The 25,341-nt window shown below is 50.0% G+C and overlaps 2 protein-coding genes across 2 annotated transcripts; both read left to right on the top strand.

The window, feature by feature from the left end:
* Positions 1–1,399: 1,399 nt before the first annotated feature.
* Positions 1,400–5,839, top strand: Noto (notochord homeobox). Its single transcript, XM_059256760.1, has 3 exons — positions 1,400–1,874; positions 2,745–2,959; positions 5,512–5,839. The coding sequence occupies exons 1-3, from the start codon at positions 1,496–1,498 to the stop codon at positions 5,656–5,658; spliced, it is 741 nt and encodes a 246-aa protein (XP_059112743.1). The 5' UTR covers positions 1,400–1,495; the 3' UTR covers positions 5,659–5,839.
* Positions 5,840–9,831: 3,992 nt separating this feature from the next.
* On the top strand, positions 9,832–25,017 carry Smyd5 (SMYD family member 5). The gene is made up of 13 exons (XM_059258075.1): positions 9,832–9,954; positions 16,601–16,709; positions 17,257–17,396; positions 17,798–17,919; positions 18,249–18,318; positions 18,819–18,923; positions 19,911–19,973; positions 20,114–20,184; positions 20,472–20,578; positions 20,962–21,018; positions 22,869–22,963; positions 23,548–23,618; positions 23,697–25,017. The coding sequence occupies exons 1-13, from the start codon at positions 9,859–9,861 to the stop codon at positions 23,842–23,844; spliced, it is 1,254 nt and encodes a 417-aa protein (XP_059114058.1). The 5' UTR covers positions 9,832–9,858; the 3' UTR covers positions 23,845–25,017.
* The last annotated feature ends 324 nt before the right edge of the window (positions 25,018–25,341 follow it).

Here is a 25,341-nt window from a genome sequence, read left to right as displayed (position 1 = left end):
GTGCTGAGTGCTGGGATTAAATGGGATCCACCAAGTGGGTAGTAGGACTCCAACCCAGGTCCTCTGCAAGAACAGCAGGAACTTTCAACCTCTGAACCATCTCTCCAAGCCTCTGAGTTTTTGAGACAATGTCTCATGTAACCCAGGCTGGCCTCAAACTCTGTGTGGCTGAGGATGGCTTTGACCTCCTGGTCCTGGGATTCCCGGAGAGTGTCACCATGCCCCCTTGCTTACTTACCCTTCTTTCTTGTTCTGACAGAGTTTTGCTTTGTAGAGCAGGCTTGGCTTTGAACTCTAGATTCTCCTTCTCCAGCATCCCAAGAGCCAGCATGCCCAGCGGGAAAGACCTTTTTAGAGAGACCCTGGGCTGAGGGTAAGGACATTCCCAAAAAGATCGAAAAGAAATTGATAGCAGCAGCAGCAGCAGCAGCAGCAGCAGCAACAGGAGGAGGGGGTTGAGGGGGAGGAGGAGGAGGAGGAGGAGGAGGGGGAGGGGGAGGAGGAGGAGGAGGAGTCTAGGAAGTTTATTTTTCATTGTGCTTATGGATAAAATGTTTACACATTTTAAAATTCCAGCCCTTATGTGAATCTAAGCAGGGCTTCTGCTTTGAAGAGGGCTCTCCTGGAAGAGTGCTTGCCTAGCAAGTGTGAGGCACAGTCCCAGCTGCAGCGAGGCAGCGCCCAAAATTATTTGGGAAAGGGGTGAAGATTAGGAAAACAAGGCAGTAGGCACTGCCCCATCCTCCTGAGACCGCTGTTCCCCACAGCAGTGGGGGGAAACTGGGATCATAGACAGCGTAAGCAGGGGCAGAGAACCTACATCTAGGATCACCAGAGAGCCACAGTGAAGCCAAGCACCGTGGTATAAGCCTGTAATCCTAGTACTTGGGAGACTGAGGCAGGATTGCCATGATTCTGCCGTGACTCAAGATTTGGAGGCCAGCCTGGACTACAGATTGAGAGGGTGGGGGTGGGGTATGGTGGAGCATGCCTTTAATCCCAGCACTCACAAGGCAGAAGCAGATGGATTTCTGTGAGTTCAAGACCAGCCTGATCTACATAGTCTGTTCCAGGATAGCCAGCGTTACACAGTAAGATCATCTAAAATAAAAGAGGGAGGAGGAGGGGGAGGGCGCCATAGTGAGCTATAGTAAGCTCAAAGTCCTTCCCGCAAAGCACCAGGGTGGAGGAAATCCCCTTTCCGCCTTCCACCCCCTAACCCCACCCCACACCACCCCCTGGTGGGATGCAACCTACTGCTACTGCGGGGACTTTAGCGGCCTGGCCTCACTCTAGGAAGATTAAGTCTGGCCTTCGCCCCGCCTCCTCCCACCCGCTAAGTTTAAAAGCCCTGGCGACCAGCTGGTCCGAAGGATCCTGATTCACAAGTCTTCTATCCCGTTAGTAGGGCGGTCTCTTTCTCCCATTGAGCTCCTTACACAGCCGGGAAGGTCCTCCCCTCTCCTCCAGTGTAGGTGTCCTCAGGGGTCGCGCCATGTCCGGCCCAGAGCCCCAGCAGCTTGTTCCCTCAGGCGCTGAGGTCCAGCCGGGGCGCTTGGGCCCCTGTCCCGTGGCTGCGTCCCCAGTGGTCCCGCGCCTAGCTCGGGGACGCCTGGAGTCCTCCTTTTCTGTCGAGGCCATCCTGGCGAGACCCGAGACCCGTGAGACAGCTGCCACCCCTCTGCAGCTCTCTTCCTGCGCCAGCCTGAACCTCAGCTCCCTGTCACAATACCCGGTCCTGCCCTGGGTGTGCTCCGCAGCGACTTGGCTGCCCGCCTACCTGAGCATGGGCATCTACCCGCTGTGCTCCACGCCCTGCGTGCCCGGACTGAACGTGGCTCGCCTCTTCTGCCAGCAGGGCCTCAGCCTCACAGGTACAGGGATGGAGCTTGGAAGCCGTAGCAGATGGCGTCGAAGGGAAATCCTAGAGTTAGCCAGGGGCGATGGTGTGTGCCTGTAATCACAGCGGTGTAACAACCATGTCAAGTTCAGAAGACAGCTTTTCACACATTCCTTCCTATTCCTCTGGCTCTTTTACACTTCCAGGTTATTTTTTTTTTAATGTATATTCATATGTATGCAAGTGAGTGCACATAGGTGTGGATGTTGGAGGTCAATATCAGGTGTCCTCAATATCTTTCCACCTTATTTTCTTTAAAGATGCTTTTACTTTTATTTATGTGTATGTGTGAATGTATGGCATGTGTGTACACCTGAGGTGGCCAGAGAAAACATTGGATTCCCTGGAGCGAGTTACAAGCACAAGTAGTTGTAAGCCATTGGATATGGGTGCTGGGAACCACACCTGAGTCCTCTGGAAGAGCAGCGATTGCTTGTAATTGCCAAGCTATCTCTCTAGTTCTTTTCCACCTTAGTTTTGAGATAGGGCCTCTCACTTAATCTGGGGCTCATCAGTTGGCTAGACTGACTGGCCGAAAAGCTCCCCAAGCACCCACCTGTCTCCACAAGCTCAGCCCTGCTGCTTTCTTTTTTTCCTTTGTGCTGGGGATCAGAATACAGGTCCTCAGTCTTGTGCCACTTACTGATTTACTGAGTCATCTGCCCAGCTTTTTCGGGGTTATTTCTGTACAGCGTCTTCCCACTGCCCTAAGTTGCCTGGCCAAGGGGAGGGGAGAGATTTGGAGCCTCTGAGTTCTCTCTCCTCAACGGTGTGTGTGTGTAGGGGGCAGGGAAGGGGGCAGGTGGCTGCTGGCTGACTTCCTCTGCTGTTGGTCGTTCTTTAGGCTCGGAGCAGCCTTACTGTCCAGGCCTCTGGAGCCCTCTGGACTGGGCACCTACCATGGACCTTCAGGACACAGAGAGACACCAAAAGAGGGTCCGCACGATGTTTAACTTGCAGCAGCTGGAGGAGCTGGAGAAAGTGTTTGCAAAGCAGCACAACCTGGTAGGGAAGAAGAGGGCCCAGCTGGCTGCCAGGCTGCACTTGACAGAGAACCAGGTGAGGACAGGGACTGGGCTCAGGCTGTGTGGGGATTGTCACCACCTTCTGATAGGCTCGGAGTAAGGGACAGGAGGAAGACATGACCTTTTTTCTGGACTAGGATGCTGGGGGGACAGGCCCTAATGGTTTACACATTCCCTATGTCATATAGTATTCCTATTTGGCGTCACATTATAAACATAATGTTCCTCTAGTCCTTGCTCCTTTTTATTTCTCCTGTGTGTTTTGCATATGTGTATGCATGTTTTTGCATGTGTGCAGGCACACTTGTGTGCCAGTGTGTGTGCATATGGAGGAGGTCCAGGGTTGATGTCAGTAATCATTCTCAGTTGCTCTTCCCCTTTGTTGGCTGAGGCGGAATCTCTCAATCAAACCCAGAGCTGGTCCATGTGGGGCCAGCTTGCTCTGGGGAGCCTGTCTCTGCTTGCTGAGGCTGGAGTCACAGGGGGGCCACTTGGCATTCATGTGACTTTCTGGAGATCTGAACTCTGCTCTTTGCAAGCCTGAGACTTGGGCCATTTGAACCATTTTCCCAGCCTCCTCTAGTACCTTCTGAGTGTTTCCATACTAAACAAGGGCCGTCAGCAAAACCAAGTGGGTATTCAAGAGACTCGATATTTAGGTTATGACTGTTCCTTTGGCCCCATATTGCCCTGCTGTTGTGCCATTACTCTGTCCCATTGTAGGCAAACTTCTCAGGAGTTTGCTGTGCCCACTCCCATCCTGTCCTCTCTTCTATTCACTCTGCTTTTCCGTGTGTGTGTGTGTGTGTGTGTGTGTGTGTGTGTGTGTGTGTGTCTGCCTGTCTGTTTTGAAACAGGTTCTCATGTATCCCAGCCTGGTTTCAAACTTGCTACATAGCCAGAGATAATCTTAACTTCTAATCTTCCTGCCTCACCTCCCAAATGCTAGGATGACACGCGTTTACCATGGTGCTGAGTGCCAAATCCGGAGATTTATGTGTGCTAGACCAGTGTTCTAACAACTGATCAAATCCTGGCTCTCTGGTGTCTCTTAAAGTCACCCCAACATGATGATTTTCCCTCTGTTTCATCAAAACATCCAAGCTGTCATAGCCAACAAGCCTGCTCCTCCCCTCAGCTGACTCCTGAGCGTCACGGCTCTCATGATTAACTACACCTCCCCGACTTGGACACATTCTCCTCTTGACCTTCCTCCAACTTCTCCAGCCATCGTTGTCTCCTTTCTAGGCTGCTCTTCCCTTTGGGACTTCCTGCCATCTAGTCTCATCTATAGCCATGGTTTAAATACCATCTCTAAGTTGATGGCTCAAATTTATATTCCCAGTCCAAACTTCTCTGCTAGGAATCAAACCTCATCCTACACAAGTTCTCTAGCATTAAACTACATCTGCAGCCCCTAACTACCTTCTTAAAATCTCCACTTAGACGTCTCTGGGAAGGCATTGCAAACTTTACAAAACCTCAATTCTTAACTGTCTTTCTTTCCTAAATCTGTTCCTTTCCTTATCCGTGGTCAGACCCGCCAGCCAGTTACTTGACAATGGAGTCATCCTAGATTTCTCTTCTTCCTCCCACTCCTAACCCTCCGCAAGCCCTCACTGGTCCCTTCTACCTCTAAACTGCAGATGGAATTGCTTCCCTTTCCCACTGCCCCGCTTTATCTCTGCGTATCCCTCACTCATCCCGGATCACCTGGATCACCGCTATGGGCTCCTGGCTGCCCTCTTGCCTTTCCCTTCATCCAGCCCCCACAGATCAGCCAGCTGTGCAGTTCAGGACGATGTCACATCCCATGTACAAGCCTCCAAAGGGACTCTCCCTCCCTGTGACCTTCAAGGTCCCGGGTGTCCTGGCTCTTCTGAACTCCCACTTACCTGCCCTTTCTCCCTTGCAACTCTGCTGTCCTTTCTGGTCCTCACCTTGAGTTTGATGTCAACTGAGGGCCATCCCATAGGCTGTCTCCCTGCTCTACCCAGTCTGCTTCTCTCTGTCCCTACCAGGATGGACCTTCTCCTCAAGGAGATCAACCCAAGCCTCTGTTTGTGCCTCCACTTATATCTTCTGAGTCTCACTAGGTGGTGAGCTCCAGGGGACAGGGACCTTGCCTCTCTCACCACTATCACGGTCACCTAGTACAGCACAGCACACTGTAGTCACAAGTACTCGCTGGGGGCTAGAGCATAGCTCAGCTGATAGAGTGCTTGTCTCAAATGCACGAAGTCCTGAATTCAATTTCCAGTACCACATAAAACAGGCATGGTGGCACACACCTGTAATCCCAGCACTTGGGAGGTGGAAGCAGGAGGACCAGGAGTTCAAGGTCATCCGGAGCTACACAGTGAGTCTGAGGCTAGCCTGGTGATATGAGACTCCATCACAAAACAACAAAGGTACACCAGGGGTGAATGGGTGGTGACAGGAATGGCCTTTTGGAGGAGATGCTTGACTTGTCAGGAAGAACAGATTTGTCCAGACAGCAAGAGGTGGGCAGCTCCGGAAGTGAGTGGAGGGTAAAAGGGGCCTGATGGCCAAATGCTGATGCCTGTCCACTGCCCCCAATTACAGGTGAGGATCTGGTTCCAAAACCGCAGGGTGAAGTATCAGAAGCAGCAAAAACTGAAATCTCCTTCCTCCTCTGCCATGGAAGAGCCCTCCAGCAGCTCAGATGGCAACATCCAGAGTGAAGATGCTGAGTCAGGAGCTGGCAGTTAAGGACTGAGCCAGAGGCATGCTATGTGGGCTAGTTTCTTCCTGGGCCACCTGCTGGACCACCTCCCAGTCCCACATCTCAGTGAAGAGCTTCCTTAAGGTCAAAGGACACCAAATGTACTTGAACAATCAAGCCAGAGATCCCTGGGAGCAGACTAATGGGATGATCTACGTCCTTGGCTAGGACAGCAGGTATATTGACAGCTTACACATCTCTCCCGGGTGATAGGAGGTCTGTAAAGCACTTACAGAGTGCAAGCCCCGTGGTCAGGGTGTGGAACCGGTGAGGTTTAAAGGTCCTGTCACCTAGGGAATGGAAGCACCTTTCCCAGGTCTGCCCTGAGGACGGATTCATCCACTCTTTCGTGGCCTCGCTGTGGAGAAGGGACCTCCCTGGATGATCATCTGGGTGTGGAAGACTCTCCCTGGAGTCTGGAGGGAAGCATGTTGCTTAGCCTACTTGGTACAGTTTCCCACATTTCAACCCTACTCCTCTTCATCTTCTCCACCCACCTCTGTATCTGAGGATGACTTTGAATTTCTGATGCTCTTGCCTCTACTTCCCACATGCTGGGATGACAGCTTTTTTTTTTTTTTTGACACAGATTCTCATTATGTGGCACAGACTGACTTCACACTCATGGAAGCTCTCCTGCCTCAGCCTCTCTAAGATAACAGGTGAAAGCCGCCATGCTTTGCCCAGTGTTTTCTGTTTTGTCTGTTACCAGTTTCAACATGAGCTCAGGTTATGTAATTGATTCCCTGGAGCAATATACTACTCTGCCCACCAATTTCTTCTCTGAAGTGCCGACCTTTTTTCCCTAAATTTATGTTGACCTCCTTTTGTCGTACCTTTTCACCCAGCACTGACAACATAGTTCCTCCCCGAATGACCCTCTCACCCTGCTCATTTCTAGCCAGGAAGCCTGCTGAGAGCTTATTCTCATGAAGTCAGCCTCCACCATTTAAGAGCTGATTTCTGTAGTGCAGACTGTTCATCCACAGTTCCTGGGCTAAGGGGAGGTGATGGGGAGAAAGAAGGCCTGATCTTCCTCTAGGAGGTTGTTCTCAGGGCCCAATTTCCTGGGGAAAGAGGAAGGAAGGTGGATGATGGGAGCTGAGCTTCAAAAGTCCCGGCACACAAGACAGTGGACTTTAGCCAGGAGTAGTGGTGGTGGTGGTGGTGGCGGTGGTGGCGCACACCTTTAATCCCAGCACTCGGGAGGCAGAGCCAGGCGGATCTCTGTGAGTTCGAGGCCAGCCTGGTCTACAAAGTGAGTTCCAGGACAGTCATGACTGTTACACACAGACATCTTGTCTTGAAAAACAAAAACAAAAACAAAAAACCCCCCCGACTTTTAGACATTAAATGGCAGGTTAAAGGGAACCCAGAGCCTTGTCTCAAGAAGCCATCCTCTGGATCTGAGAGGGTAGTGCAGACCTGTAGTTTTTTTTTTTTTTTTTGTTTTTGTTTTTTCCCAAGATAGGGTTTCTCTGTGAAACAGTCCTGGCTGTCCTGGAACTCACTCTGTAGCACAGGTTGGCCTTGAACTCACAGAGATCTGCCTGTCTCTGCCTCCCCAGTGCTGGGATTAAAGGCATTCACCACCACCGCCTTAGCTGAAGCCCTGTAGTGTTAGCAGTAGGGAGGCTAAGGCAGAAGGATGGTGAACTTGAAGTCAGCCAGAGCTACCATAGTGAGTTTGAGGCCAGCCTAGAGTAAACAATGAGATGCTGCTATGTCAAAAACAAGGGCTGGTAGAAGCCTCAACAAACAAGACTCTTGTTTGATCTGAGTTTGATCCCTGGAACCTGCATGATGGAAGGAGAGAACTGTCTTCCCCAGTGCACCCACCCACCCACATACAGACACACTCACCAAAATTTTACAAAAAACATGGGGCTGGCCGGGCGGTGGTGGCACACACCTTTAATCCCAGCACTCGGGAGGCAGAGCCAGGCAGATCCCTGTGAGTTCGAGGCCAGCCTGGCCTACAGAGCAAGATCTAGGACAGGCACCAAAACTACACAGAGAAACCCTGTCTCGGAAAAAACAAAAACAAAAAACCAACCAAACAAAATGGGGCCAGAGAGATGGCTTAGCAGTTAAAAGCACTTGTTGCTCTTGCAGAGGACCTGGGGTTTGATTCTTAGCTCACAACCATATAACCCAAGTTCAGGGGATCCAAAGCACTTTTCTAACTTCTGCAGGCACCACGTACATGTAGGCAAAGATTCATACATGTAAAAAAAAAAAAAAAAAAAAAGAAAAAACCTTAAAAATTCACAAAAAACGGTAACGAAAAGAGAAATTAAAAAATTGAAACCTGTCTCTGTCCATGTCCTCAGGGAAATCTTTCTGAATGCTGGACTCAAAAGTCCTGTTCATCAAGGAATCCAGCCACAGCTGTCTCCTTCAGGAACAACTGACTCATTGTGTGTCTGCATATGTATATGTGTTCACTGGAGGGAGGAGGTCAACACTAAATGTCTTAACCGCTCTCCTTGTGTTTTGAGACAGGTTCTCCTCTTGAACCTAGAGCGAGTCCATTTGAGTAGGCTAGTTGGCCAGGGAACCCTAGGTATCATCCTCGTTCTACCTCCCCAGCCCTAGGATTACCAATGTGTGCCACCATGCCCGGCCTGTTACATGGCACTGGGGCTCAACTCAGGTCCTCACACTTATATGGCAAACACAGCCCCAACTGGCTCACTTAAAAAAAAAAAATCAAATTCAGGAGGCAGAGGCCGGTTGATCTCTGTGAGTTTCAGGCCAGCATGATCTACATAGAGACCTTGCCTCAAAATAAACAAAAAATAAAAACATTACTTATGAAATAATCACTAGGCTGTTACCTAATCCCCAAGTTTCACTATGAAACCATAGAGCAGATATAAGTCCCTTTTCAAGGACCACACAGTCAACTGAGGGACAAAACAAAATAAGGTATGGTGGTCAGATCTAGCTGTGGAACAGGAACACCCCTCTCCAAGCCTCAGAACAATGCCTGTGTACATTCATTTCTGCATCTAGTTAAGGGGTCCTCACACCTGAGGTCCTCTGACAACTGCTCCCTAACTCCACTCTGCAAAGTCAGGAAAGTCCCTGTCAGCTCAGAGCCACTGACTGGTCCAGCCTGCTTAAAATAAGACAGTCTGGCCAGCTGCAGGAGGGTTTATAGAAAAAGGAAATAATTTTTTTCTTTTTAATTTTTGTTTAGATTTATGTGTATGATTGCTTTGCCTGCGTGTGTATATGTGCACTATGTGTGTGCCTGGTGCCTAAGGAGGTGGGAAGAGGGCATCAGAGCCCTCTGGAACTGGAGTTACATACAGATAGTTGTGAACTAGTGTTGGGAACCAAACCTGGGTCCTCTGTTAGAGCAACAAGTGTTAACTGCCAATCATGTCTCCAGTCCCTAAACTTTCTTTTTCAGACAGGTTTTCACGTACTCCACGCTAGCCTTATGTTTATTATGTAGCTGAGGGCGACCTTGAAATTCTGGTCCTCCTGCCTCCACCTGAGCGCGGAGGTATTAGGCTTAGCTCATCGTGTTGGCTTTAAGTAGTGTTGGGGCTCAAACCCTCTACCTGCACTCTTAATAAAAATGTTGCCAAGGGAGGGAGGGGAGTTTTTAACCTGTGAGTGAGCCCCAGCCACTAAACTGCCTCTCCTTTCAGGATGAGGGTCAAAGAGAAAATTGAGTAAGTCAGCCTCCTGCTGTCCCACACCTCTCAGTCTAAAAAAAGGCTTTGTTTAGTGTTGGAGGATGGCTGCAAGCTCGTGGTCAGCCTGGGATACATAGTGAGACCCTGTCTCAAAAACAAGACAGCGTGAAAAGAAGCAACAATGGACACTTAAGAACAGACTGGGTTTTTTGTTTTGGTTTTTGTTTGTTTTGTAGCTAGGGAAAGACTAGGGGTCTACCCCTGGGCTACTTCGTCAGCCATCACTAGTGGACTCCGACACTGGCCACCGAGTCAGAAACACATACTACCAAAAAGTGCAAGCACAGGCAGTCCCGGTTCCACCCGGTCAAGCAACCAAGACAACCAAAACCTTGACATGCTGCCGAGCGAAGCGGTCGGTGTGGCTCAGCACGTCCTGGGGCGGGGTGGGCATGGAGGGTGGGCACTCGGCAGCTAGGTGGGCGGGGCCTCTCGGGGCGGGGTCAAAGGTCAGAAGGCGGAGGCGTGCCCAAGATGGCGGCCTCCATGTGCGACGTGTTCTCCTTCTGCGTGGGCGTGGCGGGCGGTGCCCGGGGCGCCGTGGAAGTCCGTTTTGTGAGCAGTGCCAAGGTGAGGCCGGGCCGGATTCCGCCCGGAGAGTCGCCCCGGGGACCCGTGCCCACAGCCTGGAGTCCGGCCCGCACGGCGCTGGCCTGGCGCCTGCTGGGCCCCGGGGCGCAGGGTCTGTCCTCGCTCCCAGGCTCGTGGCGATTTCGCGTGGGGGAAGCTCGGCCTCGGAGCCTGCGTGCGCAGCCCTGCCCGCGCACCCCTGCCCGCGGAACGGGGCCCACTGGCAGGTGGCGGTGCTGCGGCTATCCTGGGTGGAGTTGAGACTCTGGGAGGTCCTGGGGTTGGGGCAATCTCCTGGACCAGGTTCGGGGGTTCTTGGCTAGCTTTGGGGCTTAGCTGCCGGTCAGGAGGCAGTGGGTGGGGAGTGCTTAGCCGAGGGAACTGAGGTATAAAGCAACCTGGCACCCCAGCGACCCTTCTGAGGGAGGTATGGGTGGAGACTTGGAGAGCTAGGGAACTTGGACCAGAACCCACACACCGAGTGCTTATCTGAAGGGTTTTAAACAAGAAAATGACATGATTTCGCGATTTGTATTATCGTGAGTTTTTTGTTTGTTTTTTGTTTTTTTGAGACAGGGTCTTACTAAGTAGCTCTGGCTGTCCTGGAACTCACTGTGTAGACCATGCTGACCTTTGCCTCTCCAGTGCTGGGATTAAAGGTGTGCGCCACTACGCCCGGCTCTATTATCGTGTTTTATTAGTTCCTTGTAAAATAGAAAATGCACATAAATAAAGATAAAAATCACTCCGTATTGTACTTGTGCACATACATGTATATTAAAGTTACATCTTTAAAAGCTACCTCTTTGGTCTGAAATGAGGTCCTCATGTAGCTCATCCTGGCCTTCCTGCTATAACTCATCTTCCTGCTATCACCTCCCAAGTGCTAGGTTACTTACAGCTTGGTAGTGGCTGGAACATCCCTCCCCTCCTCTGTTTCTTTCAATACATCCTTTCAGTACATCTTCCCCTATCATTGAGCCCATTTCTACTTGGTTAAAGAGTTGACTGATAGTGTTTCAGGGGAGAGCCATCCTTATTTATAGCTCCTTTATGTCATATCTTATTTATCACCCCTGAGAGCAAAGGTCTCACTCTTGGGTTTCAGTGTAGAGAGACTTTTGTCTTCTACAGCACTATTTTTCCCCTCTCTGTCTTTGCCAGTTGACATATGCAGATGGTATTGTTTTATCTTTATTTGCATTCCTAAGTGTAAAAGTCAAGTTGAATGAGTAATAATAATGTGCATATCCTTGGTCCTTAGCTCAAGATGTTAGCTCTGTAGTCATCTGCTGTCAGCCTCTCTATATCTGTCCAGGCTCCCATCCCAGGTTTTTTTTTTTTTTCTGTCTTTCTGTACCATAGGCATTGGGAGCACTCCTCTCCTTGGGTGGGAAGTCAGCTTCCTTATATCTTGTGTGTCCTTAGCTGGTCACATCCCCATTACCACTCAGAGCTTCTGGTGCTCCTGGGGCCCACAGTTTGAGGTGTCTCCGATCCAGCAATAATCACTTTTCATCTCTCTTACCCCTCCCCTGTCTTGCTCTTCCCCTTTCTTTACTTCCTTCTCATTTTTTACTTCTGCCAATCTCCTTGCCCAGTTCTGTCCCAGCCTTCTCTCAGGATCCCAGCTGGTGACTGGCCTAGTGGCCCTGGCCTGTATTCCAGCACTCAGAAGACTGAGGCAGGACTGTTGTGAGTTCCAGGCTAGCCTGAGGTACAGAGTAAAACCCTGTCTCAAAAACAAACAAAAAAACTCCAGCTGGTCACGTTCCTCTGCCTACCCTAACCTTCCACTGGGGAGAATCGCCTTCCCGTGTGGACCTAGAGCCTATCATGGGCTTCCGGCAGCTGGAATCATGTGTCATGATTGATTTGTAATTTTTCCCTCTGTGTGCCCTCTTCCTCAGGTTACCACATAACACTCAAGCCTGACTTAGGGTAGAATGAGAATTACTTATTCTCTGACAGTTTTAGAGACCTGTCTCCTGAAGCATGAAGTATTGGAGGGGACAAGTGTGGGCATAGTTTTTAGTCACTTTGTACTGCATCTGTGGGTATTAGTAGGAATGATATCTAGATCTCTATGAATTGTTATGCCGGAGACAAATCAGTGGGGACAGAAACCTAACTTGAGGTCCAGGAGGTGCCAGTTGGAATGTTACACTGCTGTGCACTAGCTAGGTCCCAGCATAGCTCGTTAATTTGGGCTTGCTTCCTTTTGAATTATTTTGATAATTGTATTTTTCTAAAAAAAATCACTTATGGAAGATTTTATTTTTTAATGGAATCTCACTCATGCACTTTAAAGTATTTTATTATTACTTGTGTGTATGGTATGTGTGTCTATCTAGACATGGGTGCATGTGTGTGCCACATCATGTAGCGGTCAGAAGACAGCTTTCAGTAGCTGGTTCTGTGTTTTCACGGTGAGATCTGGAGATGGAACTCAGGTCCTCAGGTTGGATGCAGCAAGCATTTTCACCGACTGAGCCGTCCGGCTGCCCTAGTGAATCATAAGGGCTTAAATATACTGTCTGGTCTAAGAGTTTGTATAGTCATCTCTTAAAGTTTGTCCTCTCTCCCTCCTCCCTCCTTCACTCCTTCCCTCCTCCCTCCTTCCCGTCCTCCCCTCTCTTGTTCTTTTCTTCCTTCTGATGTGGCCTTACTGTGTAGCTCTGTGTAGCCCATTATGTCAGTGGTTCTCAACTTGTGAGTCACAATCCCTTTGGAATTGAATGACCCTTTCACAGGGGTTGCCTAAGACCATCGGAAAGCATAGCTATTCAATTATGATTCATAACAGTAGCAAAATTACAGTTATGAAGTACTAACAATATTAATTTTATGGTTGGGGTTGCCATGCATGTGGAAGGCTGAGAACCACATTATGTAGTTTAGGTTAGCCTTGAACTTAAGGTAGTCAGTTTTCTTGCATCAACCTCCTTGATTCTGAGACAACAGGTGTGAGCCACAGTACTCAACCTTGCGTGCTTCTTGATCTGCATTGGAGCTGTTTTTTCTGAAATACTTTTGTATGTTTGAGGAATGAGTAACATTAGAAAGAAACAACTCTTGATTCTTTCTTTGCTTTTTATTTTTTGTTGTTGTTTTTCTTAATTTATTTTATGTGCATTGCTGTGAAGATGTCACATCCCCTGGACTGGAGTTACAGACAGTTGTGAGCTGCCATGTGGGTGCTGGAAATTGAACGGGGTCCTCTGGAAGAGCAGTCTGTGCTCTTAACTGCTGAGCCATCTCTCCAGCCCTGTTGTTTTTTGAGTGGCCTTGAACTCCTAATTCCCCTTCCTCCTAAACGCTGGGGTTACAAACACCAACCACCATTCCTCTGGCTCTCCTTTGCTTTAGTGACTAAATATTTTCTGCATTTGGTCTTCCAGGACTTAAAGGAGAGGGAGATCTATAGGTTTTTTTTTGTTGTTGTTGTTGTTGTTTTTCCCTAGACAGGATTTTTCTTTGTAGTCTTGGCTATCCTGGAACTCACTCTGTAGACCACTATGGCCTCGGCCTCTGCCTCAGAGATCTATCTACCTGCTTCTATATTCCAGAGGATGAAACAAGTTTGAAGCTATCCTCTGTGTGTGTGTGTGTGTGTGTGTGTGTGTGTGTGTGTGTGTGTGTGTGTGTGAGAGAGAGAGAGAGAGAGAGAGAGAGAGAGAGAGAGAGAATGAATAGTTGAAGGGTTGTTTCCTTCACTCTTTATTCTGATGTGTGCCAGCTAGGCTTCTTAACCTTTAGTACTGGGATTAAAGGCATGCCCATGCCGGGTGGTGGTGGTACACGCCTTTAATCACAGCACTCGGGAGGTAGAGCCAGGCGGATCTTTGTGAGTTTGAGGCCAGCGCGGGCTACAGATTGAGTTCTAGGAAAGGCGCAAAGCTACACAGAGAAACCCTGTCTCCAAAAACAAAAACAAAAACAAACAAACAAAAAAAACCAAACCAAAACAAAAAACCAACCAACCAAACAACAAAAAATGAAGGCACGCCCACTACATCTGGTTAGTTACCCAGTTTCAAGATTGAAATTGTCAGAGGTCACCTGAGGCTGAGTTTTCATTTTGCTTGGTTGATCCCGGGGCCACAAAGTGTAGAGATAGGGCTTCCAGAAAGGCAGTCAAGGGGGAGTCCTGGGCTTTGCCTCTCACTTTATTCCACCTTCCTTGTTCTGTAATTAGCTTCTAGAGCTGGGTAGTAGTGCATACCTGTTATCCGTACCTAGTTCAGGGTTAGCCTGGGCTATGTAGGGAGACACTGTCAAAAAAAAAAAGAGAGAGAGAGAGAGAGAAGCTCTCTGGGTTATGCGTAGGTTGAGATTTGCTGTGAGTGTGGCAAAGACCCATCTGCACCCAGTACCAGTGCTGAAGGAAACAGGAAGCTGCTGTGGCGACCACAGTGACAGGGCGTTTTCTCTGGCACTTGGTGATGGCAGTTCCTTGTTGGCAGGGACACTGTCACTTGCAGTGTCAGCAGAACCATTAAGTGCCTGGGCTCCGAGTTCTCCTGAGTTCTTCAGCTTGCTCAGAAGAGAGCAGTGGAGCCAGAGGTGGTGGCTGATACCTGTAACTCTAGTAGTGTTCCAGAGGACGGAACGTGTTTGAAGCCAGTGTCTGTCGGTCTCTGTCTGTCTCTCTGTGTGAAAAAGAGAGAGAAGGAGAATAGTTCAAGGGCTGTCTCCTCTCCTCTCTCTTCCTCCTGATTGTAAGATGTACCAGGCTAGGCTCTGGTTTGGTTTGGTTTTTTGGCTTTTTGAGACAGGGTTTCTCCGTATAGTCCTGGCTGTCCTGGAACACACTGTGTAGACCCTAGGCTGGCCTTGAACTCAGAAAGAAATCTGCCTGCTTCTGCCTCTGTAGTGCTAGGATTAAGGGCATGTGCCACCATTGCCTGGCTTAGAATAGGCTTCTTAACCTTTAGCATTCATAGGAATTGCCAGAATCCTGTTAAGATGTAGATTTTGGGCCTGTGAGATGGCTCAGGGGGGAAAAGTGCTTGTCATACAAGCCTGACAACTTGAGTTCATTCCCCAGATCCCGTAGAGAAAGGAGATGTCATCTGACCATCACACACACAGTATCTGCGTTCATGCATGCACATCACATACATGAGCGCGCACCCACACACACACACACACACACACACATGCACACTCACGCCCTAACATAAAAATAAAGATGCAGATTTTGATTTAGCAGGTCTGGGCAGGGCCTGAGAGTTTGCCTTTTAAATACGGTAGTGACAAGGTAGAGTTCATGAAGGTGCTCACTTGCACTGTATCACCACACCTCAGAAACTGCCTGGCACAATTACTGGAATACCCATGTCTCCAGTGGGAAGCAGTTGACTAGGAGGTTCCCAGGAGATGTTGGGAGGTGGTTCTAGAACTAGTTCAGTGCTTTGTGCATCCCCTGAACATTGTCCAAGGAAGAGGTCAGTTCTCCCCCAGACTAGGCTGCTTTCTGCTGGGATAGAGGATTTCTCTGTAACCTTGAGCAGTAGCACAGGTTGTTGGGGAATTGAAGACGGTGCCATCCTGCTAGCCACTGCTGATATAGGAGGCCCCAGCCTGCTAGGAACCTTGGTCTTGCCCCCAGCCATTCTGAACTGTCTATTTCCAGGTATTCAGGTGGCTGCTGAGGTGGTTCCCTCCTTGGCCAGGTACTTCAGTCCTGTGGACTGAGAGAGGTGCAGCTGGAAGTAGGTCAGTCAGCTTCTAGAGCAGACATTTCAGGAGGCTGATGACCTCTCTCACCAGAGGTACAGCTGGTCTTGAGAGCTCTTGGAGCTGTGTCTTTGTTTAAAGTTATTTTTATTCATGTTTTTGCATAAGGGTATCCCAATGTGCTTAGTGTCAGTGGAGGCCTTGGATGTAAGCTGCCTGATGTGAATGCTGGGAACCAAACTTGAGTCTTGTGGAAGAGCAGTAAACGTTGTCAACTGCTGAGCCATCGCCTAATTTTATTTCTTTTTATTTGTGTGTGTATGCATCCATATGTAGGTGTGCATGCCTGTGTGCACAGAGGGTAGAAGAGAGCATTGAGTGTCCTCTTCCATCACATTCCACATACTCCCCTGATGTAGGATCTCTTCCTGAATCTGGGGCTCTTGTCTCAGCTTGGCTAATAACCCGTAGACCCCAGTGATCTTCCCGTCTCTGCCTTCTTTGGAGCTGGGGTTGCAGGCATTTGTAGAGACACCTCCTGTATTACTTATGTGGGTGCTGGGATCCAAACTCTGGTAGTCATGATTATGGAACAAGTTCACTTAACTATTGATCCATCTTTCAAGCTTTTTTTTTTTTTTTCTCGAGACAGGGTTTCTCTGTGTAGCTTTGCGCCTTTCCTGGATCTCACTCTGTAGTCCAGGCTGGCCTTGAACTCACAAAGATCCGCCTGCCTCTGCCTCCCGAGTGCTGGGATTAAAGGCATGCGCACCACCACCCGGGTTTTTTTTTTTTTTTTTTGTTTTTGTTTTTTTTTTTTTTAAACAAAACAAAAAGGTCTTATGTAGCCCAGACTAGCCTTGAATTCCTGATCCCCCTGTTTCCATGTGCTAGGATTATAGGTGTGTGTCACTGTGGCAGGTTTGGAGCTATGTCTTACCCTGTCTGTTCTCTGCCCTATTAGGGAAAGGGACTGTTTGCCACACAGCTGATCCGGAAGGGAGAGACCATCTTCATTGAAAGGCCCCTGGTGGCTTCACAGTTTCTCTGGAATGCACTTTATCGGTACCGGGGTGAGCACATCTTGCCTGCTTCAGGTGGTGGCTGGGCCCGTCCATTTTGTGCCTGGAAGAGAGCATCGCACATCTTCTGGCTAACCCCCTGGGTACTGGGAGGAAATGCTGTCTTCCCCTGGAAAACAGGACCTGAGAATCACATCTCTGCCTACCTTTGTGTTTGGGGCTGTGCACCTGCAATGGCATATGCTCCACAATGCTTCTTGGGGAGGACACTCCCTTAGACAGAACTTAGAGTCTGTCCCATTATGTAAGTGTCTGGACATCATGCTGAAGGGCTCTGTACCAAATTAGATGTCCCTACTAAAAGGTGGTGCATAACCCATGCTCGATGAAGACTGTGTTAGGGGCCAGAGCAAGTACGATCCTTGGCTTTGCCAGCTATAGGACTTTTCCTATTTTCCTTAAGCTAGAGACAAACTGGAAGGAGCAGCAGTCTGAGGTAGGGATCCCCATGGACTGAGTCTGATGGACAAGCAGTGGGATCAGGAGGAGCTAGAGGGTTCTTGAAAGAGGGCACTTACTGTGTCTGGCTTCCGTGCAGCCTGTGACCACTGTCTTCGGGCACTGGAGAAGGCAGAGGAGAATGCCCAGAGGCTGACTGGGAAACCAGGCCAGGTTCTACCACACCCAGAGCTATGCACTGTGCGCACGGACCTCCACCAGCACTGCCCCCACTGCCAGGTGAGCACCCCTGGGGAATGCACAGGAAAGGGAGCAGGCCAAGGAGGCTTTAGTTAGCCTTCACTGGCAAGACAAAGTCTGAACAGACCTGGTCTGTTCCTCAAGGCTCACGGTCTAGTGTGTGACAGTGAAAGGACCCAGTAATTGTTCAGCCTCTGCTGCCAGTGTGGCCCGTCCAGAAAATAGATGTCGTGGGACATAACTTTTTCTGGGGAGTCTGAGAAGAGCTGAAAAGTGCTCTTCCCTTCATGTAGTATAACGAGCTTAGGTTAGGTGCATGCCCTAGAACACCCTGTGCTATCCTCTCTGAGCTCTTATTCTGGGGTTATTGTTGAAAGAATGCAGTTAAATTGAGGTGAGTACCCCAGGTCCTGGGGGCTAACCTCCACCCCACCTAACAGGTGATGTACTGCAGTGCAGAATGTCGGCTGGCAGCTGCAGAGCAATACCACCGAATCCTGTGCCCAGGCGCATCCCAGGATGACCCCCGGCACCCCCTCAATAAGCTTCAGGAGGCGTGGAGGTAGGTCTCTTCTCTTTTCCCTTCCCTCCATCCCTGCCTCGGCTCAGCAGCTGTTGGGAGCTTTTGTGAGTTACATCCCCAAGATGTGTTCTCCATTGTTAGGCTTAAACGGAAGTCACGGTTTTTAGCACCCTACCTTTAATCTGAGCAGCCAGCCCTACCATCTTCAGCCCTTTTCAGACTCCCCAAGAGAGTCCATCAAACCCTAAGGATACAAAGTTGTCTGAGTCCAGCCTTTGATAACCGATGTCTCTGTGGCTGTCAGAATGAGCTTCCCAGGCTTTGCTCCTAGGGAGGGAATTTTTAGGCTATACTTTCTCTTTCCCCAGGAGTGTTCACTATCCTCCAGAGACTGCAAGTATAATGCTGATGGCCCGGATGGTGGCCACGGTGAAACAGGTAAGCCAGAGAAGCTGACCCCCAGTCAGCCCTGGGTCTGTCACCTGACCTCTCTCGGATGCTTTGCTCCTGGGTTTTCCCAAAGGGTAGCTGCTTGCTGTGTAGAACCTCCAGCACGTGCTATCCAGCAGTCAGGCAGAGGCGTAGGCACTGGTTTTGCCTATCTTGTTTTTTCTATGAGATGTCTGCCTTCTGCAGCAGCGGTTCCTGAATTTGACTGATAGGCATCACTGTTCCAGGACAGCGTCTCTTACATGAAGTGAGAGACACCATGCTGACCACTTCTGTCTATATTGTCCTTCCTCAGTGGCCTTATGTTTTCAAAGTATTTTGAGTTGGCAAGCCCGGCTCCAGCTAGGAAATGGCTGTGTGGGCAGAGTGGGGAGGGGCCCTGGGCAGAAGGTCTTGGGTGGTGGTCATTTCCTGACGGAAGGGACTTGAGAAACATAAGCCCTCTGTTCCACACGGGCACATGGCCCTTATGTGTCTTTGTCCTGCAGGCCAAGGACAAGGACCACTGGGTCAGGCTTTTCTCCCAGTTCTGCAGCAAGACAGCCAATGAGGAAGAGGAGATTGTCCACAAACTCCTGGGGGACAAATTCAAGGTTGGTTTTCTCTCATGGCCTCTTCTCCCTACTCCTCAAGTAGCCTGGGGGGACTGTGGCTACCTTTAGGGGACTAACTCCACATTTGATCTCTTTTCAGCTACAGTGGGGGTTAAAATCTCGTCTTAAAAATCCCTTCAAAGAATGCGCATTCCTGACACCATTTACCTTTGTGACCTAATACAGACCTAAAATTGGAAGTAGGAAGAGGGGTTGCATGTCCTACCCAAGAGTGCTTGTTATGCCGCGTGGAAGGCAAGACTCCTGAGGAAGGCAGTGGTAGACATATCAGGTTTTCTGGAGAGTGGAGGGCCGGAGGTCCACAAGTCAGGGAGTGATGTGAGATTGGTGTGGTGGCAGTAAGACAGTAAGGACCTCAGCCTTCCTTTGGAGTTGCCAACGTGAGGAGGCTGCCAGAGGGTAGAGACTGTCCAAGGGAGGCAGACAGAGGTTGGGAATGCAGCTGTGGGAAAGATGTATATCAGCATTGCTATGCTGGACCTAGAAAAAAGGAGAGCCAGACCGTGGTGGTGCATGCTTTTATCCCAGCAGAGGCAGGCAGATCTTTGTGAGTTCGAGGCCAGCCTGGTGTACAGAGTGAGTTCCAGGACAGCCAGGGCTACACACAGAAACCCTGTCTTAAACAAACAAGCAAGCAAACAAACAAAGAATAAAGGAGAGAGCCTAGCTGGTCAGAGGCCAGGCAGGTCTCAGGGAAGCTCCAAGGGAGGATGAGGATGGGTGTTCTGAGCCATGCAGCCTCAGCCTTGCTGGAACAAGTACTGAAAACAGGAAGAGACTTGGGGCTCACACCCTCACTTGGAGCCCTCCGACAGTTGGAAATAAGTACAGCCTCTATCCCCAGGGAAAGCTCGGGCTACACAGCTGTCTCCTTTTCCTCTTTCATCTGAGTTTTTTTTCTCACCTACATGGTACTGAGGGGAAGTCTCCAGGGCTGCAAGTGTCCCTCTGTTTCCCCTGAACCAGGGCCAACTGGAACTTCTGCGTAGGCTCTTCACAGAGGCCCTTTATGAGGAGACCCTCAGCCAGGTAAGTGTGGGAGGGTGCGACCTGAAGCCTTTCTTCGGTGCTCCAGGCCTGGAGTTGAAGTGAGGCCAGCTTTCAGAAGCCTCCCACTGCAGCCCTGGATTCGGAAGAGCAGCCCGGGGCTCACTTCTCTCTCCCTACAGTGGTTCACGCCAGATGGATTCCGGTCTCTCTTTGCCCTTGTTGGGACCAATGGTCAAGGGATTGGAACCAGGTTAGGAGAGAATGTTCTAGACCTATTAGGTAATCCCTCGGGGTTCAGATGGGAGATTAATGTAGGAAGGTAGCCACAGATTCTTTCAAGATGGATTGGGTGCTGCACCGACCTGGATGGGAGGAATGAGGCAGGGGAATCTGCTGCTCTTTTGGAAAGATAGGGCCCTTACTCCAGAAGAAGAACAAGGCAGGGTGGGAGACTCTTCTGCCTGGGCGTAACATGCTTGGACATGAAGAGTCCTGTGACCTGGGCTGTTTCCAACCATGGGCTGCTGGGACTTCCAGCTCCCTCAGCCAGTGGGTACATGCCTGTGATGCGCTGGAGCTGAAGCCTCAGGACCGGGAAAAGCTGGACACCTTCATTGACCAGTTGTACAAGGACATTGAGGCAGGTTGGTGAGATGGGGCTGTGACTTCCCCCATCCTTGGAGCTTTTTTGTCAGATAGTGGACACAGTTCTTGTAGGGAGCTCTAAGCTCATGGTAGGGGAAGGGAACCCCTATGTGCCTGTGGGAAGCTTCAGGTCTAGCCACAGGACATGCAGGTGAGTGGTCCTGAGACCCACCCAGAGGCTCCCTGCTGGGAGGAGGGAGAGTGCCAGATAAATAGTAGTGGTGCAGACCAAAGAGCAGGCCTGTCTCAGAGAAGCAGGGTTAGGTAAAAGGCGAGTGCCTGGGTATCTGTTTTGGAGGGTGGCAGGGCAGCAGAGCTGTTGTCTGTTTCTGTGAGTGTGGTTTCCTTTTCCCACTGGCATCTTCACATTACTGTCTTACAGCAACCGGCGAGTTCCTTAACTGTGAAGGGTCTGGCCTCTTCGTGCTTCAAAGCTGCTGTGAGTCTCGGCACTGGGGAGGAATGGGCCCACATGTTTCTGTCCCTGCCAGTTCTCTTTCCCAGTTTACCCTTTTTGGGCTGACCAGGTCAAGTCTAGAAGTGGGGTTAGGTCTGTGTTTTTTTGGAAATTCTCTTGGAAATTATTGCTCTTATCAGTTTCTTTTCTTCCTTCCTTCCTTCCTTCCTTCCTTCCTTCCTTTCCCATTCATTCATTCATTCATTCATTCATTGTTTTTGCTTGTTTGCGATGTTACTGGGAGCCAAGCAACCCAAGGCTCATTCATCCCCAGCCTTCTGCTTGTGTTTGAACAGATGTTTACAGTGGCCAGGTCCACCTAAGGGGGTGCACAGAGCCCTGCTGCTTGCAAAGGGAAGCATGGGCATTGTACCACCACTGCCCTATGGGATGTGGTCAGGAAGCACTAGTAGAGCCTGAGGCCTATAGGATCTTGGGAGGAGGCCTCACACTGGAAGAGTCCTTAGTACCTGGGAAGGCCAAGGCCACCTCTAACAAAGACCTTCCCCAGCTCCCAGCCTCTCACCTCCTGCTTTCCTCACTACTAAATAACCTCTCTTCCCAGGCTGGGTGGTCAGGGGTTCCAAGTCAGCAGACAAGTAAATGATCTGTTGTAGATGTCCTCAGAGCCCCATGCCTCCCTTGGCGAGACAATGGGACACATCTGAGAACATGGTCAGTCTCATGGGGTGGGGGTGGAGCCAGCCGTGATGATACAAAGCACATTGTATCAGCACTGCGGTCTTCAGGGAAGAGGCACTGGGTCAGAAGACAGGAAATGGGGTCTCACATCTGCCCTTCCTTGCAGTGTTCAACCACAAAGTAAGTGATCTAGGCCTTTTAAGAGTTTTGAGACAGGGTTTCCTGTAGCCTAGGTTGACCTTGAACTTGCTATATAGACAAGGGATGATCTTGAACTCCTGATCCTGGCTCCACCTCCTAAGTACTGAGACTATAGGCATGCCATGCCCAGCCTTTTTCTTTCTTTCTTTTTTTGAGACAGGGTCTCTGGAGTCCTGACTAGACTGGAACTCATTGTATAGTCCTGTTGGGTTCCAAACTCACAGCAAATCCTCCTATCTAGCTCATGGGGGTGGAGATTACAGGTGTGAGCCACTTGGCTTGAGAATATTAGTTCAGTTTTACTTATTTTTTATATTTGTTTGTTGTATTTTTTTAGATAAGGTCTCACTGTGTAGCCCTAGCTGGCCTGGAACTTGGTATTGTAGATCCGCTTGCACTGCCTCCCAAGTACTGGGATTAAAGGCGAGTGCTACCACACATTGCTTCCTTTTGTTTTTAACATTTATGTACACACACAGAGCCCAGGGTGAACAGATAGATGTCAGTCAGGTCTGTCTTTCTACTAAGTGGTTTCTAGGGATCACACTGAGGTTGTCAGGCTTGAAGCAAGCACCTTTACCTGCTGAGTCATCTACCTGCCCTTAGAATTATATTTTTGTTTTGTTTTGTTTTCTTCCAAGACAGGGTTTCTCTGTGTAACCTTGTCTATCTTGGAATTAGCTCTGTAGACCAGGTTGGCCTCAAACTCAGAGATCCCCCTGCCTCTGCCTCTCAAGTGCTGGAATTAGAGGCATGCGCCACCACCGCCCAGCTAGAATTACCATTTTTTTAAAAACTGATTTTCATTGCTGGGCATAGATACACTTGTGAGTTAGAGGCAGGAGTGTCACAAGTTCAAGGGTAGCTTGACCCGGATTCAAAACTAAGGGCTGGGGTGTAGACCAGTCATGGAATGCTTGCCTAGTAAGTGCAAGGTCTTGGGCTCTACACACACATACTTCACTCATTATCTGTCTTTTGTGATCCAGGCAACCACAGCTGTGTTCCCAATGCAGAGACCTCCTTCCCAGAAAACAACTTCCTTTTGCATGTTACCGCCTTGGAAGATATTAAGCCGGGCGAGGTGAGGGGACTTGGCAGCAGGGGTTTGCATAGGGCCTTGCAGGTTCTCTCCAGGGAGCAGCAGTAACCAGCTGGACCCTTCTGTTGGGCTGGTGGAAAGTCAGCACAGGCCCCAGGGCTTGAGGCTTTTTGCCTGGGAGTGTGCTCTGATCCCTCCCAGTTCTTCAAACATCTGTAGAAAGTTTCAGATTGAAGTAGAGCTATGTGCCCAGCTACTTTTTGATTTCTTTGTGGCTTGAGCCACAGGGTGTAGTGTGGATTGAGATTCCTGGTTGGTGGCCACAGCCTGGTGAAATTTTCTCCTATACAAGTTATCATCCAGAGATTAACCTCTGATTCCATCTACAGACCTTGGCTACTGGCTAGTTTTCCTCAGGGTCTGAGGCCAACCTCCACCCTTGTCTGTCTCAGACCCAGGTGGGAGTCTTGCCTGCTGGAGGCATGGGTATGGATCAGTGTTGAAGGGCATTGAAGGCCTAAATGCTGGACCAGGACCAGTGGTTGACAATAGATAGGCAGCTGTTGGGGAAGCTCTTTCCTATCTGATGGAGGGCATAGGCAGTCACACCCTCTTGTACCCCACAGGAAATCTGTATCAGCTACTTAGACTGCTGTCAGCGGGAGCGCAGCCGCCACAGCCGCCACAAGATCCTCAGGTGCCAGCTGGGGACATGGTCGGGCTCTGGGCTCTTTCATCCTAGCAATGCCTGACTTGTCACTTCTCTACTTTGAAGGGAGAACTACTTGTTCATCTGTTCCTGTCCCAAATGCCTGGCAGAGGCTGATGACCCCAATGTGACCTCAGAAGAGGAGGAAGAGGAAGATGAGGAGGAAGGAGAGCCAGAAGATGCCGAACTAGGGGATGAGATGACTGATGTGTGATCTTGCCTGAAGAGGCTCTGCCCAAACCCTGCTGGAAAAGGGGGCCCATCCTCCACAAATGTGGTTGGAAGGAACATCCCCTCCCCCTTGCACCCATTGCCTGCTTTCTCCCTTCTGGCATTCTGTCGGAGGGTAGGAGAGAGGCTGGACCCACCCCCACCAGACCTCATGCCCTGAGCACTGCTGCTGAGCTGCATCGGCCCTGTGCCCTCACCAAGCCTTCCAGAACCGGTCTTCCCCTGCCATGCCTCACTGTAGCTGTGAGACTGGAACAGGCTCCAGGCCTCATAGTGTTCTTCCTCTGGGCCCCTTGGCCCATCTCCCCCATCCACCTGAGGCTTGACCCTTCTGGACTGGCTGTTAATTTGAGGGGGACAACAAAATTGCCAATCTGAAAGCAGACTGGCTTCTTTGACAGAAAGAGGTGATGTGATGCCTTACCTCTTCCTTACTGCTCACCTACCACAGCTGCAGCTGAAGTAATAGCCTGCCACTTGCCAGCATGAGGCAGGAACAAAGGTCTAGGCCTTCAGAACACTTCAGAAGACTGCCGGGGTGCTGGGCTGTTCCCATTGGACACGGGAGGTGGAGAGTAACCTACTCTCTAGACTCCAGATTGCTATGCCTGTGCCTTGCCTCTTGGGGCTCAGGCAAGATGGCTAGCCCTATAAAGTATAGAAGAGGCCTGTCTTCATCAGGACTCTAGCAGTATGGCAGATGACGGATTGTGCTCCTTAATTTAGGATGCTCCACTCTTCCCTGGGACCAGCTGAAATGGTCCAGCAAAGGGTCTGATCTCAGACATTCACCTTTAGGATATCCATAGAGGAACACCGAAGTCTTCCAGAAACCTGAAGGAGCTGAGCAGACGCTTAGAGATGAGCCATGACTTTGTTCCCTCCTCGCCACAGATGACCATCTCATTCTTGGGGTGGCCATTGTGGAAATGACAGCTACCACTCCCCATTCTTTCCCTGAGAGGCCTGCACATAGTCCTGCTGGGGGCTCCCAGGAAGGACTGGTACCTATGCTACAAGCTCTTTCTAAGGTGGAGCCAGGTAGAACGTGCCTGACTGGCCCCCTACCTGTAGGGGCACACTTCTTCACAATAGCCAGCACCCCTCTCCCTCTGGTCTGCCTACTGGCCTCAATAAAATGTGAGTGGTGATAGGCCTCTGCAGCAATGTTTTGTGGAGAGGGCTGGGTAGAGCACTCCGGGCCTGCAGTAGTCAAGGTGGGTGCAGAGGGCACAAGTTAGACCCAGGGGTGGCAGCAGAATGTTCCAGCTCTCTCAGTAGTGCTCATACTGTCAGCCACACTGGTGGTAAACGTCCCTAAAGCCAGAGCAAGGGTCTCTGAGGTTTGGTTTCAGTTGCTGACTCTAGGTATAGAAGTCGTCTTCCCAGAGGGCTGGACCACAACTAGCAGTCTGTATAATCCTAATGGGGCTTGAGAAGCCATGGCCTTCTGTGAGCCTCCCCAAAATGCAGCAGCATG

This window comes from Peromyscus eremicus, chromosome 3, assembly GCF_949786415.1.
Source record: "Peromyscus eremicus chromosome 3, PerEre_H2_v1, whole genome shotgun sequence".
In the NCBI taxonomy this organism is placed as follows: domain Eukaryota; kingdom Metazoa; phylum Chordata; class Mammalia; order Rodentia; family Cricetidae; genus Peromyscus; species Peromyscus eremicus.
The sequence above is the reverse complement of the archived record's forward strand: the minus strand, read 5'-3'. Positions and strand labels throughout refer to the sequence as shown.

Excerpts from the sequence above, each read along its gene's own strand:
- Noto (XM_059256760.1), top strand. The coding sequence starts at position 1,496 with ATGTCCGGCCCAGAGCCCCAGCAGCTTGTTCCCTCAGGCGCTGAGGTC. Across the intron at positions 1,875-2,744 it reads GCAGGGCCTCAGCCTCACAG|GCTCGGAGCAGCCTTACTGT; the intron begins GTACAGGGATGG and ends GTCGTTCTTTAG. Across the intron at positions 2,960-5,511 it reads TGCACTTGACAGAGAACCAG|GTGAGGATCTGGTTCCAAAA; the intron begins GTGAGGACAGGG and ends CCCCAATTACAG.
- Smyd5 (XM_059258075.1), top strand. The coding sequence starts at position 9,859 with ATGGCGGCCTCCATGTGCGACGTGTTCTCCTTCTGCGTGGGCGTGGCG. Across the intron at positions 17,920-18,248 it reads AAGCTTCAGGAGGCGTGGAG|GAGTGTTCACTATCCTCCAG; the intron begins GTAGGTCTCTTC and ends CTCTTTCCCCAG. Across the intron at positions 22,964-23,547 it reads AAGATATTAAGCCGGGCGAG|GAAATCTGTATCAGCTACTT; the intron begins GTGAGGGGACTT and ends TGTACCCCACAG.